General features: G+C 45.6%; 1 protein-coding gene across 1 annotated transcript in view; it reads left to right on the forward strand.

Annotated features, from left to right (window-relative positions):
• The window catches only part of LOC137418961 (neutral amino acid transporter A), a 48,781-nt gene extending 34,331 nt beyond the window's left edge, over window positions 1-14,450 (forward strand). The window contains exons 3-7 of the mRNA XM_078769305.1: window positions 2,998-3,081; window positions 3,187-3,353; window positions 3,451-3,684; window positions 6,976-7,170; window positions 14,312-14,450. Of these exons, the coding sequence (XP_078625431.1) occupies window positions 2,998-3,081; window positions 3,187-3,353; window positions 3,451-3,684; window positions 6,976-7,170; window positions 14,312-14,450 (819 nt within the window). The remainder of the gene's footprint in view (window positions 1-2,997; window positions 3,082-3,186; window positions 3,354-3,450; window positions 3,685-6,975; window positions 7,171-14,311) is intronic.
• The last annotated feature ends 807 nt before the right edge of the window (window positions 14,451-15,257 follow it).

Consider the following 15,257-nt stretch of genomic DNA (forward strand, 5'->3'; position numbering starts at 1 on the left):
ACACACCTCGGACACCCACAGCACCATGTTGACCTCCAGACTATCCAACTACATCCCCATAACCCTGCATCCCAAATATCGGCAGTCGCCCCCACAGCCAGGTGGAAGCTATGGCTTGCTAACCTATCAATTTTATCACAGCCTCCAACACTTTGGTCTAGCACACCTGGATCAATAATGGTGTCACTGGTTTTGGTATTTTATTAGCCGATTAATTAAGAATTAAATCAATTTACCATAATTATTTATTTATTTTCATTATTAATCACTTAATAGTCCCCTACCGGTGTACACCGGAGGGGACTATAGGTTTGCACGCCGTCCCTCAGTCCGTCAGTCCGTCAGTCCGTCACGCAAAGAACAGTTTTCCGGACTTTTTTTCTAAACGCTTAATGCTAATGATTTCAAACTTGGCACATCGTTTCCTCATGATAAGTTACAGATCAAGTTCGAACTTCACGACGTTTCGATCATTTTTGACAGTTATGGCACTTTGAACTTTGGGAATTCTGATAATTCTGATGATCCTTAACTCAGTACCATTTTAAGTTTTAATTTCCTTTAAAAAAGATTTTCTCTGCAATAATAGGACCGATTGAGATCAAATTTTCACCATAGGAGGGACTCGATCTGTAGAATATTTTAATAGTAATTATGACGTCACAGGTCACGTGTTTCGGGCGCCATATTGTTTTTCGTGAAAACACGAAAACCCCTTTTTCTCTGCAACGGCTGAACAGATCGAGGCCAACCTTTGCAGGCAGAATCGCATACCCATGACGAACAAAAAAGTCAGCGAGCATGACGTCATGCGTCACATGGTTTCAGAGTTATGACGTTTTTAAGCATGAACCTTTAAAACCGAGCCCCTCCCTCATTTTTGATCCAATCGAGGGGAAACTTCACAGATCTGTTCCGCATGTCAGTCTACTAAAATGTCCTTTTGGAATTTGCGATAGCTCACGTGGTTTGGCAGATATCGTTAATTAAACGAAAATATTTTAAAAATGGATATCTCTTGAATCGCTTTATTGATCGACGTGAAACGTCATACTATAGTAGAAGTCTTGAAGAGTAACAAGTGTGCAAAATTTCAAGATGATTGGATGTACGGTCTGGAAGCTAGAAGTTGTTATTGCGTGAAGAAGAAGAGGCGTCAAGTGTGCGGATTTAATTATTTATCACATGTACAGACAAAGCATCGTTGGACACGACCTGTCGTGGTCATTTTAACCTCAAATAAAATTCTAATTTAAGATTTGTCAATAGCTGAGGTATATTAACAAACAAATAAAACAGATTTGGTCAAATTCTGACTTTTTAAACTCAATCACATTTGACAGAGTTGTGATAAACTGAGGAAGAAGAAACCTCGCATTGGCTTCTCCAATGTGCCATTAAAAAAATGGATATCTCTTGAATCGCTAGTACGTCAGACCCAGACCGTGAGTTGGTAATAATTTATATAATTCACACAGTGCAATACGTGCAGGCCGCTCCACGGAGCGACCTTGCGGGCTTATCAACGAGGCGAGGCGTGACACACGTGGCTCAGCATACCTCAGATCAAGTTTGAAAACCAGCATCAACCATGCATAAATTTGCATATTCAATCATTTTTGACAAAGTTATGGCACTTTGAACTTTGGTAGGGGACATGTATTGCAGCGCAATACTCAGAATGCTTGTTCATTTTCTTTCTCATTTGAGGCAATATATCAGGCACCTTTTAAGCTAGGAAACATGGACATGTGAAGGCCGCCTTTTCATTGACATGTGAAGGCCGCCTTTTCATTGACATGTGGAGGCCGCCTTTTCATGGACATGTGGAGTCTTCCTTTTCATGGGCATGTGGAGGCTGCCTTTTCATGGGCATGTGGAGGCTGCCTTTTCATGGACGTGTGGAGGCTTCCTTTTCATGGACATGTGGAGGCCACCTATTCATGGACATGTGGAGGCTGCCTTTTCATGGACATGTGGAGGCCACAATTTTTATGGACATGTGGAGGCTTCCTTTTCTTGGGCATGTGGAGGCTTCCTTTTCTTTGGCATGTGGAGGCTTCCTTTTCTTGGGCATGTGGAGGCCACCTTTTCATGGGCATGTGGAGGCAACCATTTCATTGACATGTGGAGGCAACCTTTTCATTGACATGTGGAGGCCGCCTTTTCATAGACATGTAGAGGCCGCCTTTTCATGGACATGTGGAGGCTTCTTTTTCATGGGCATGTGGAGACCGCATTTTCAAGGGCATGTGGACGCTGCTTTTTCATGGACACGTGGAGGCCACCTTTTCATGGACATGTGGACACTACCTTTTCAAGGACATGTGGAGGCCGTCTTTTTATTGACATGTGGATGATTCTTTTTTATGGGCATATGGAGGCCGCCTTTTCATTGACATGTGGAGGCCGCATTTTTAAGGGCATGTGGACACCGCCTTTTATGGACGTGTGGATGCTGCCTTTTCAAGCACATGCGGAGGCCGTGTTTTCATTGACATGCGGATGCTTCTTTTTCATGGGCATGTGCCGCCTTTTCATGGACATGTGGAGGCTTCCTTTACATTGACATGTGGAGGCTTCCTTTACATTGACATGTGGAGGGCGCCTTTTCATTGACATGTGTAGGCCGCCTTTTCATGGATATATGGATGCTGCCTTTTCATGGACATGTGGATGCTTCACATGAACACTTTACATGAACATCGGACAGTTCGGAACAAGTGGTAGAGGTATACCACATCTTCCTTGAGGGCCATTAATGAGCCAGCTTGTCATTACTAACTATGTAATATTAATGTGCTAATTATCCTGAGACTATAGCTCGGTTTTCAAAAGCTGAGAATCCAAATCCTTTACCCTACTGCCATTTCAGTGTCCTCACCACTGAACTGCACCTGTAATTTACTCAGGTATAACTGTATTATCTTGTGATTTGTGGAGAATATAACATTGTTCCTACTGTAACTGATTCTTGTTCCGCTTATGCCTGTCCAGTATGCCACCCTGTACCAGATGGTGCCATTACAAGGTAACTGGACACTGGAAAATGGAACAATTTTGAACACAACTTACATCAAGGTTGGTTTGATAGATGTTGTGATATTTCACAACATGGAATATGAGGTGATGGTTTTGTCTTCGTGATATGGCAATTGTTGGTGGCTGGACGTCTGTCTTTCTCAGCTTCCCGTTGCTTCAGATATCGAATCCATGAACATTTTGGGCCTGGTGGTGTTCGCCATTGGGTTTGGGGTAGCTCTGCGGCAGCTGGGCCGTGAGGGTGAAGTCCTGATGACATTTTTTGGTGCCTTCAATGAGGGAACTATGGTACTGGTGGCCTGGATCATGTGGTGGGTTTCCATCTCAGTATCCAATGTCTAAAGGAGCATATTTTATAATTTGTATTCGCCGATAATGGTTTCACCCCTTTCTACACCCCTCACGTAGGTATGCACCCGTCGGTATCATGTTTCTGGTGGCCAGCAAGGTGGTAGAGATGGAAGATCTGGTATTACTGGTCAAGAGCCTTGGGAAGTACATAACCTGCTGTATTTTGGGACAGCTCATCCATGGTCTGGTCATTCTTCCTCTCCTCTTCTTATTCTTCACTCGCCGGAACCCTTTCAAATTTCTCTTGGGTATCCTGACAGCACTTACCACGGCCTTTGGAACTTCCTCCAGGTGAGTTTTCCTTGCGGGCTTCTCAATGTGTTTTTTACGTTTTATTAATTCACAATAGATGTTTAAAAGCTGAATACTAGGTTTGGTGTATTTGTTAAACTAGGACGTGCCCGTACGTGGGTGCCCGTACGTGCGTGCAAAAAAACATGCGTGCAAACAACAACAACAAAAAAAAACTTTGAAACCACGTGGCAGTAACGACCACAGAACCCCCCCCCCCCCTCTATTTACATGAATGGTTTGGTCCATTCGCAACGACCACAGAACCCCCCCCCCCCCTCTATTTACATGAAATGGTTTGGTTCATTCGCAAAGCCAAAGCGAACGGCGAACGGCTAAATCGCCATAGCTCGGTAACTACTTCTCCGATTAATATGAAACCTTGAAAAGGCACATCCTCGGGTCCCCAGCAATATACCTGGCAAGTTTAAAGTATATCGGACCCGTGGTTGTCGAGAAACAGCGGTCACAGACAAACGACAAACACACAGACATACACACAGACATACACACAGACATACAGAGATTACTGGAATTATAGATAGATAAAGCTGGAGTTTGTGGGTTTTTTTTTTTTTTACAGGGCAGGTGTACGCGTCTGTAGTATAGTGCGATGTGGTTTACCATTTGTTGCTTTTATCTCTGGCTGCCGGATAGCTCGGCAAGTGAAAAAAAAGGCCGAGTGTGAAGGCCCTTCTTTCAGGTTCAGTCACGACCCTTGCCAAGACTTTGACTACCTCCTAGTGGAGCACCATGGTAACAGTGATTTTGAGGGCACTGGCTGGATGTCTGGAGTATCTCAGAATAGGTTGGTACCCTCGAGGTGTCGTAGGCATGGCCCTCTGCTGTGAGGACTTGCTGTGACATTGACCCATCCAACCAGGATAGATAGAGCTCTTTAGCCTTGGTAGGCAGTCCACCTAGGAGAAGGGAACTGATTGCAAATCCCCTTGCTGCCTTGCACGGTATGTTTATAGACAAAGGCTAGGTCCACAGCTAATTCAGTGGTGGTGTCAGCAAGGTCATCCATCCACCAAAAAACATGCCTCAAATATGCCTTTTGGAGAAGCATCGATTAGTTGAATCATGGCTTACACATGCAAGCATGGAAACGGCCGTAACACGATGATGAAGGTGAAGAACCTCCCAAACAGTCACATAGACCAAGGACCTAAACCCTGGCAATCAATGGTTTCCAATTTTCAGGGCAACCACTACCTGTTGAGAAATGGGAATTTAGTAGTTGAGAGGCAGTGGATATACAGTCATCTATCTATAATTCCAGTAATCTCTGTGTGTGTGTATGTGTGTATGTCTGTGACCGCTGTTTCTCGACAACCACGGGTCCGATATACTTGAAACTTGCCAGGTATATTGCTGGGGACCTGAGGATGTGCCTTTTCAAGGTTTCATATTAATCGGAGAAGTAGTTACCGAGCTATGTCCAAAAAACGATTCAACCAATCAGAGAGCAGCGAGCTATCACGTGTGCCGAACGTGGCGAACAGACTCTGCCTCGGACGGCACATTTGAGAGCGTATTCATTTATTTCACGTTGGCAAACTATGTTGGCGCTATGTTGGCGCTATGTTGGCGTTAAACTATGTTTTAAAACTATTTAAAACTAATTTGCGATTCATCGTAACTGCGATATGCGACCTTCCGGACAGTCAAATGAGGACGTCAGTTCCGGACTTACGGATAGTCATAGTGACGCTGAACTGATGCTGAACGTGGCGAGCAGACGCTGTAAGGTACGATCGATTGTAGTACACGTTTATAATAACTCTGCCGATACAGGCCCGATTAACTGCAGCGCCATCCGAGCTGCGGCGTCGGGACGATACATTCATTGTACGGTCACATCACGCACTTACGGGCACGCCCATGCATGCATGGGCGAAGACATTTTTTTTTTTTTTTTTGGCAAGGAACGGGCACCCACGTACGGGCACGTCCTAGTAGAAATAAAACCAGAGAATTGTCTGAGGAGGTCAGACACAAGATTGGAGCCAAGCATGGACAATCCCAAGGCTACAAGTCCATCTCCAGAGACCTATATGTTCCTGTGTCCACCATACGCAATGTTATCAGGAAGTTTAATGCCCATGGCACTGTAGCCGACCTCCCTGGATGTGGCCGCAAGAGAACTTGATCGAAGATTGCAGCGAAGGATTGTTTGAATGGTGGAGAAAGCACCTGGATCAACTGACAAACATATTCAAGCTGACCTTCAGACACAAGGTATGACAGTTTCAACTCGCACCATCTTTCACCAACTCAATGAAATGTGGTTCTATGGTAGAAGACACAGGAGGACCCCACTGCTGAGAGACAGACAGAGACAGAGAGAGAAGAAAGCCTGACTGGAGTTTTCCAAAACACACCTGAACAAGCCAAAATCCTTCTGGGAGAATGTCCTGTGGACAGATGAGACCAAATTAGAGCTTTTTGGTAAAGCACATCATCTCTATGTTTACAGAAAACAAAATGAAGCTTTCAAAGAAAAGAACACCTTCCCTACAGGCAAACATGGAGGAGGTTCAGTGATGTTTTGGGGTTGCTGTGCTGCCTCTGACACTGGGTACCTTGAATGTGTGCATGGCATCATGAAATCAGGAGATTACCAGGGCATTTTGGAGTGCAATGTTCAACCCAGTGTCAGAAAGCTGGGTCTCCGTCGAAGGTCATGGGTCCTGCAGCAGGAAAATGATCCCAAACACACTTCAAAAAGCACCAGGAATGGTTGAAGATAAAACGCTGGACTGTTCTGAAGTGGTCAGTAATGAGTCCAGATCTAAATCTCATTGAACACCTGTGGTGAGATCTGAAAACAGCATTTGGGGGAAGGCAACCTTCACATCTGAGAGAACTGGAGCAGTTTGCATGAGAAGAGTGGGACAAACTGCCAGTAGAGAGGTGGAGGAAGCTCATTCATGGCTATAGGAAGTGGTCGACTGCACTTATTTTGTCCAAAGTCCGTGCTACCAAATATCAAGTCTTGGGTGTCAATAATTTGTCAATGCCATTTCTTTTTATTTCTGATTTAAAAAGGATATATTAAGTTCTGAATCAAAAACAGGTTCTGTAATATTAACAGTGAAATAAAGAATTGTGGAGACAAAATCCTTTGGTCAATTTCAACTTATTTTTAGAGAAAATTCTGAGTTATTTGAAAAAGTGCAAGGGTGCCAATATCTTTAGTCACGACTGTAAGTACTAAGTGTCAGGTACATGACCCCATTTGCAGGTACCCTGGTGCTGTGTAAGTGTGCTAACGTATGTGCACAGCTCGGCCACGCTGCCAACGATGATGAAGTGCGTGGAGGAAAACAATGGCGTGGACAAGCACATCAGCCGCTTCGTGCTGCCCATAGGAGCCACTGTCAACATGGACGGGGCGGCACTCTTTCAATCGGTGGCTGCTGTGTTCATCGCACAGTTTAACAACATCCAACTGGACGCCGGACAGGTTTTTACCATCCTGTGAGGTCCAAATATGTTTTACTTCTTGTGCTCTCAAAATAATTGCTTATGATGTGTGATAACTTGAGCTTGATTTGCAAAGAAATGTTGATGATGAACATAATTACCGTTGAAAGAGAAGCAATGTTCTCGTTTTTTTTGTATTTTTTACAATTATGGGTCGGGGAGGACACATGGGGGAGGGGGGGAGTGTTCAAGGTGGACACAGAAGCAAACGCTCAGGAAAAAACAAGGGCACAAAAGATCATGGTTTTGGATGGGAGATAGTGGTGAACAGTTGTCTTGAAGATCTGGAGGGAAGCATGAGATTGAGGAAAATGTGGGTGTTGGTTTTTCAGCTGGGAAAAAAAGAGGAAGAAATGAGTGGAAGTGAGCAGTGATCCTGGATATTGGGAGAGGAGGTTTCTGGTGGGCCGTGTGCGCCGAGTATAAACCCGAAGGGGACAAGGCATGGAAAGAGCAGAGGGTGCCAACATCACTATTTCCATCAACCTGATACAGGGCCTTCAGAAAGTATTCACTCCCCTTGACATTTTCACATTTTGTTGTTTCAGCCTGAATTTGAAATGGATTAATTTGAGATTTTGTTTTTGTCACTGATCTACACAAAGTACCCCATAATGTCAAAGTGGAAGGCTTTTTGAGCTTTTTTTTACAAAATAAATAAAAATGAAAAACTGAAATGTCTTGAGTCAAAAGTATTCAACCCCCTTTGCTATGACACTCCAAATAGAGCTTAGGTGCATCCAATTTCCTTTGATCATCCTTGAGATGTCTGTTCAACTTGATTGGAGTCCATCTGTGGCCAATTCAATTGATGGGACATGATTTATAAAGAAAAAACACCTTTCTATATGAGGTCCCACAGTTGACGGTGCATATCAGACCAGAACCTCTACCTTGAAATTCAAGGAACTGTCCATAGATCTCAGAGATAGAATTGTGAGGAGGCATACATCTAGGGAAGGGTATAAAACAATTTATAGTGTTCAAAGTTCCCAAGAGCACAGTGAGCGCCATCATTAGGAGATGGAAACAATATGGAACTAATCAGACTCTTCCTCAAGCTGGCCGTCTACCAAACTGAGCAACCGGGCAAGAATAATATTGGTCAGGGAGGTGACCAAGAACACAATGACCACTCTGACAGAACTACAGAGTTCCTTGGCTGAGATGGGAGAATCTGCCGGAAGGTCTGTGCAGCACTTCACAAATCTAGGCTTTATGTGAGAGTGGCCAGATGGAAGCCAATCCTACGAAAAAGGAACATGACAGCACACCTGGAGTTTGTAAGAAGGCACGTGAAAGACACTGAGCATATAAAATATAAAAAATAACCACCTTTAGAGGCCATGTTTCCCCGCAAGGCGGGGGTTGGCCTTTTTCGGGAACCGTGGTTGTTGTTGTTTTTTGGTTCCCTCTTTGAAGCAATGTTTTACGGCCGGATGCCCTTCCTGACGCCAACCCTTTTTGCCGCCATTTAACGACAAACAGGGAATTACCAGTGAACTGGTACTCAATTAGCCGACCTCGGAAGGTCGGATGAGAGGCTGAGTCAACCCCCCTGGCGTTAATTCAGCGATCGACCGGGATTCGAACCCAGGATCCTAGGATCCTAAGCCGGCACCCTAGCCGCTAGCCCAACACCAGGGTTGAGGGAAGTTGAGCATGAGGGAAAATATTCTGTTGTCTGATGAGATGAAAATTGAACTACTTGGCTTGAATGCAAAACGTGACGTCTGGCAGAACCTAGCACAGATCATCACCCATCTAAACTGTGAAGCATGGTGGGCCAGCATCATGCTATGGGGATGTTTTTAGTGGAAAGGACTGGGAGACTTGAAAGGATAGAGTAAACAATGAATGGAGAATGATTGATTGAGGAGAACCTGCTTTTTGTATGAGGGGAACAATGATGGAGGAGAACCTGCTTCAGAGTGCAAAAGATTTTAGATTGCTGCGAAGATTCACGTTCCATCTGCACAATGACCCCAAGCATACAGCCAAATCAACACTGGAATGGCTTTAGAAGAAGAACCTGAAAGTCCTTGATTGGCCCAGCCAAAGCCCAGACTTGAATCCCATTGAGAATCTGTGGAAAGACATGAAGAATGCTGTTCATCGACGCTCCCCATCCAACTTGACATAACTTGAGCAAATCTGCAAGGAAGAATGGGAGAAACTCCTCCTGCATTTAAAAAATTCAATTTCCTCGGCAACCGTTCGTCCAATTGACATGGAATTTTACCATAGGAGCACATCCGCCTGTGTATTTTTTTTTTTTACTTATAATGACGTCATAGGTCACGTGGTATGGACGCCATCTTGGAAAAACGTTACACCTCTATCTCCTGAACCGCTCAATGAAAAATATTGCGACCTGGCTCATTGTTAAGTACTCCCCATGGGGAATAAGATATGTTGATGATTATGTCATCGTTGTCTTCATTATGACATCATAATTTGACAAGAACTACCCTTGATCCGATCGGTATGAAATAACAATTCTCTGCAACTATTAGTCTGATGGACTTTTCACCATGGGAGCGCCTCCTCCTGTATAATTTTTAATGACAATTATGACGTCATAGGTCACATGGTGGATGCGCCATCTTGGAAAAACCAAAAAACGTTGCATCTTTATATCTTCACAACCGCTCCATGAATGATGATGTCATCCTAATTCGACAGACAACCGAGTCTGATCAGTTTGAAATTTATTGGGTGTGATTGTTTATTGCATTTATGGTGATTATGGGTGTGGATGTGCTTTTTGTAGTTTCCGTTATTTGGTGGGGGTGGGGGGTGGTGTTATGAAGGATGTCACTGTAGTGTCTTTGTGGTGTAATTTTAATCTGTTTAGGGGCCAATGGGTAGTTGTACATGTAGTGGCATGGGTGATTGGCGTTGGCATTTGCCATTGCAAGGAACTGCACCTCTCATGTATGTATAAGTGGTCTCTTTTTTTTTTTTTTTTTACTTATGTGTGTAGGTGCTCGATGTGTGTTGTTCATGTGTAACCTGTGATGATGTGAAGGGCTTTGTTTTCTATGATCTGCAGGTGTTGAGATGTGTGTTTGATAGGCTGGAGGCCCAAGATGAGCTGGCATAGATGATGACTGATCTAATGTACTGTTTGTATTTTGGGCTGTACTGTATTAAAATGACCCGGTCTGAATCCAAATTGATGATCCGCGATCAAGCCATTGGAGAAGAAGAAGGATTTGATATCCGAGGCAATGATGGACTCGATGACTTTGCTGATGATTGGGAGCAAGCTGATTGGTCTGTAGTTGCAAGGACCTGTTTTTGCACCTTTTTTATGTAAAGCGGCAATGTTGACTGATTTCCAAGCAGATGGCAGATAACCTTGAGCAAAAGAGAGGGCCTAGAGAACAGAGAGAAGGTGAGATAGAGCGGCAGAGCAGGATTTTAGGACCTGTGGGCTGATGCCGTCTGGTCCAGTTGCAGAATCAGAGTCGAGGATTGACAGAAACTTCTCCACCTTGTCAGGATGAAAGGACACAGAGTCCAGGAGCAACTGGGTTCGACTGGGTATGGTGGGTACAGAGAGAGATGGGTTTGGAACACAAGATTTTGAGGCAAACGCAGAGTTGAGGCAATCGGCTTTTTCATATGCGGAGTCAACTGTGTAGCCGTTTGAGGTGAGGGAGGGGATGGAGGGGATGGAGGGGATGGAGGGGGGAACGGAACAAACACCAGAAACAGATTTGACCAGATGCCACCAGGATTTGCAGGAGGGAGACAGGTTTGAGAGTTCAGTCTTGAGAGTGGAAATATATTGCTTATTGGCTCTCCCGAGGGTGATGTTGTTGCTATGAGTAGAGGTGATCTCGTGATCTACCACTAGTGATCTAGTGATCTAGAGTAGAGTAGAGGTGATCTACCACTATCACCCACATATGAGGACAATTTTATGTTCTCGGGTGGTTGTGGAATGTCGTGCATGAACAGATTAAAGAGTGTGGGGAGAAGACTGAGCCTTGAGGGACTCCATTCGGAAAGTATTGTTTGATGACCTGCCGTTAAAAATTACAAATGACTGTCTGCATGATGGGTAGTTGGCCAGCCAGCGTTTGTTGCTGCTGGGAGTTGAAGTATCGGCTCTGAAGAGGAAACCAAATTTTCTTGGAGGCAGATTTGATGATAGGTTGTCAGGAAAGATTGCTGAAGTTCGTGAAGCTGGGCACATTAATAGAGGAGTGCTGGAGTTCAGACATGGACATGAGAGGAGGGGTGGCCGTGTTAATCTTTCTGAATATGTTCCAATGTTTCACCATGAGAGGCAAGGATAACCTCAGATCTGTGCAAAGATAGAAAGCGTTGGAAATTAAAGCATTGAAGATTGAAATTGCAAACTGAATGGGTAGAACAGGCGAACTACAACCTCAAGAGATGCCTGTCAGCCCACTCGGGACTATGTCAGCCCACTCGGGACTATGTCAGCCCACTCAGGACGATGTCAGCCCACTGTCAGCCCACTCGGGACGATGTCAACCCACTCGGGACGATGTCAGCCCACTCGGGACGATGTCAGCCCACTCGGGACGATGTCAGCCCACTGTCAGCCCACTCGGGACGATGTCAACCCACTGTCAGCCCACTCGGGACGATGTCAACCCACTGTCAGCCCACTCGGGACGATGTCAGCCCACTGTCAGCCCACTCGGGACTATGTCAGCCCACTGTCAGCCCACTCGGGACTATGTCAGCCCACTGTCAGCCCACTCGGGACTATGTCAGCCCACTGTCAGCCCACTCGGGACGATGTCAGCCCACTGTCAGCCCACTCGGGACTATGTCAGCCCACTGTCAGCCCACTCGGGACGATGTCAGCCCACTCGGGACGATGTCAGCCCACTCGGGACGATGTCAGCCCACTCGGGACGATGTCAGCCCACTGTCAGCCCACTCGGGACGATGTCAACCCACTGTCAGCCCACTCGGGACGATGTCAACCCACTGTCAGCCCACTCGGGACGATGTCAACCCACTGTCAGCCCACTCGGGACGATGTCAGCCCACTCGGGACTATGTCAGCCCACTGTCAGCCCACTCGGGACTATGTCAGCCCACTGTCAGCCCACTCGGGACTATGTCAGCCCACTGTCAGCCCACTCGGGACTATGTCAGCCCACTGTCAGCCCACTCGGGACTATGTCAGCCCACTGTCAGCCCACTCGGGACTATGTCAGCCCACTGTCAGCCCACTCGGGACTATGTCAGCCCACTGTCAGCCCATTCGGGCACTTTTTATAAAATAACATACAGCAAAAGGCAACTTATCTATTAGAGAGGACTTTTTGTCCCATCATGCCTGTGCTGAGCATTCCCATCTTCTGGTGATGCCACTCTTCATCAGGGAAATTAGTCAAGGGACCAGCACACCATGACCCACTCTATTTGTTATGTATCCACGACGTAATGCACAACAGATCGGTTTGGGTTGGGTTTTGAATGTGAGGGTTAGGGATGGGTTAGGGTTTGGATGGGTTATGGTTTGGATGGGTTAGGGTTTGGTTGGGATGGGTTAGGGTTGGGATGGGTTAGTGTTGGGATGGGTTAGGGTTGGGATTGGTTCGGGTTGGGATGGGTTTGGAATGTCATGGTTCGGGTTAGAGTTTTGAATGTGAGAGTTAAGGTTGGATGGGTTTTGAATGTGTGAGTTAAGGTTGGATGGGTTTTGAATGTGTGAGTTAGGGATGGGTTAGGGTTGGCATGGGTTTTGAATGTGAGGGTTAGGGATGGGTTAGGGTTTGGATGGGTTATGGTTTGGATGGGTTAGGGTTTGGTTGGGATGGGTTAGGGTTGGGATGGGTTAGTGTTGGGATGGGTTAGGGTTGGGATTGGTTCGGGTTGGGATGGGTTTGGAATGTCATGGTTCGGGTTAGAGTTTTGAATGTGAGAGTTAAGGTTGGATGGGTTTTGAATGTGTGAGTTAAGGTTGGATGGGTTTTGATTGTGTGAGTTAGGGATGGGTTAGGGTTGGCATGGGTTTTGAATGTGAGGGTTAGGGATGGGTTAGGGTTGGCATGGGTTTTGAATGTGAGGGTTAGGGATGGGTTAGGGTTGGAATAGGTTTTGAATGTGAGGGTTAGGTAAGGGATTGGGTTTTGATTGTGAGGGTTAGGGATGGGTTAGGGTTGGGATTGGGCTTTTATTGTTATGGTTAGGGATAGGTTTTGAATGTGACGGTTAGGGACGGGTTAGGGTTGGGAAGGTTTAGGGTTTGGATGGGTTAGGGTTGGGATGGGTTTTGAATGTGATGGTTAGGGTTGGGATGGGTTTTGAATGTGATTGTTGGGATGGGTTAGGGTTGGTAAGGGTTAGAGTTGGGATGGATTAGGGTTGGGATGGGTTTTGAATGTGAGGGTTAGGGATTGGTTAGGGTTGGAATAGGTTTTGAATGTGAGGATTAGGTAAGGGATTGGGTTTTGAATGTGACGATTAGGGACGGGATGGGATGGGTTAAGTTTGGGATGGGGTTTGAATGTCATGGTTAGAGTTTTGAATGTGAGAGTTAACGTTGGCATGGGTTTTGAATGTGAGAGTTAGGGATGGGTTAGTGTTTGGATGGGTTTTGAATGTGAGAGTTAGGGATGGGTTAGTGTTTGGATGGGTTTTGAATGTGAGATTTAAGGATGGGTTAGGGTTTGGATGGGTTTTGAATGTGAGAGTTAGGGATGGGTTAGTGTTTGGATGGGTTTTGAATGTGAGAGTTAGCGATGGGTTAGGGTTTGGATGGGTTTTGAATGTGAGAGTTAGGGATGGGTTAGGGTTTGGATGGGTTTTGAATGTCATGGTTAGGGTTCAGACCTCATCAAGGGTCAAACTCAGACTAGCTCAATGGTGAACATGCTAACAACTAAGCTGTTTTATTTCTTCAATGAAATAACCTCCAGCTTAATGAAATAACCCAGTACTCCATGTTTTTCTTCTCCAATCTTGATTTGCAGAACTGTGAAAGTCGATTCCGTACCGGTTACAAGATCCAATTGCCTAAGCATGAAATGTTATTGTAGCTCATTGGTCAAGTTGAGTTTAATTCAATAAGCTTTTATCCCGTTTTAGTGTGAGTGTTTGATGAAATGGTTGAGAAATTGACGGGCTTGCTCCTCAGGGTCACATCCACTGCATCAAGTGTCGGGGCAGCTGGGATCCCCGCAGGTGGCATCCTCACACTTGCCATTATTCTGGAGGCAATTGGGGTCCCCACACATGACCTCTCCCTTATACTTGCAGTGGACTGGCTGGTGTAAGTACCGTGAGTTGTCTTCTCTTCCATAAACAGTTTTATATGATATATTGTGGCCCCCACCTTTGAGTGACCTTAGGGGCATTGTGATGGACAAACTCTTAATAAAATCTTCCCTGAAAATGGACTTATGACTAACTTCCCTGAAAATGTCTGCTGCTCTTCTTCTCCTCCAATCGGCTCATCTGATCATGTGCTTGTTAAAGTGGACATCTCTCTGACCATTCTCAGAGAGCCTCCACAGCGTCGACGAGTCTGGCATTTCACTCAGGCCAACTGGCCCGGTCTTCAAGCAGCCATCAATCATCTAGACTGGTCTCCCATCTTGACCGCCTCTGACATCAATTCTTCCTGGGAATTCTTCCAAAGTAAATTGCTCTCTCTCATGCACAGATTTATCCCATCTCGTCTTCAGTTGTCATACCCTTCCTCCCGTCCATGGTACACGGAATCTTGTGGTGAGGCTGTTGCCCAGAAACAACTTGCCTTCGTCTCCTGGAAAGCAAATCCAACGGAAGGGAATCTCATTTCCTTTCACAAAGCCCGAAACAAGTGTGTATCCACCCTAAGGAGAGCTAGGAAACAATACCTCTCCGTTCTCAGGACAGAACTCTCTTATCTGTCTCCCTCTTCCAAATTCTGGTGGCGTCTGATCAAATCTGTTTCTGGTGTTTGTTCCCCCTCCATCCCCTCCCTTACCTCAAACGGCTACACAGCTGACTCCGCATGTGAAAAATCTGGATGCCTCAACTCTGTGTTTGCCTCTAAATCTTGTGTCCCAAACCCATCCCTCTCTGTACCCATCGTACCC

The sequence above is a fragment of the Myxine glutinosa genome, unplaced genomic scaffold, assembly GCF_964187855.1.
Source record: "Myxine glutinosa unplaced genomic scaffold, kmMyxGlut1.1 SCAFFOLD_2030, whole genome shotgun sequence".
Taxonomy (NCBI): domain Eukaryota; kingdom Metazoa; phylum Chordata; class Myxini; order Myxiniformes; family Myxinidae; genus Myxine; species Myxine glutinosa.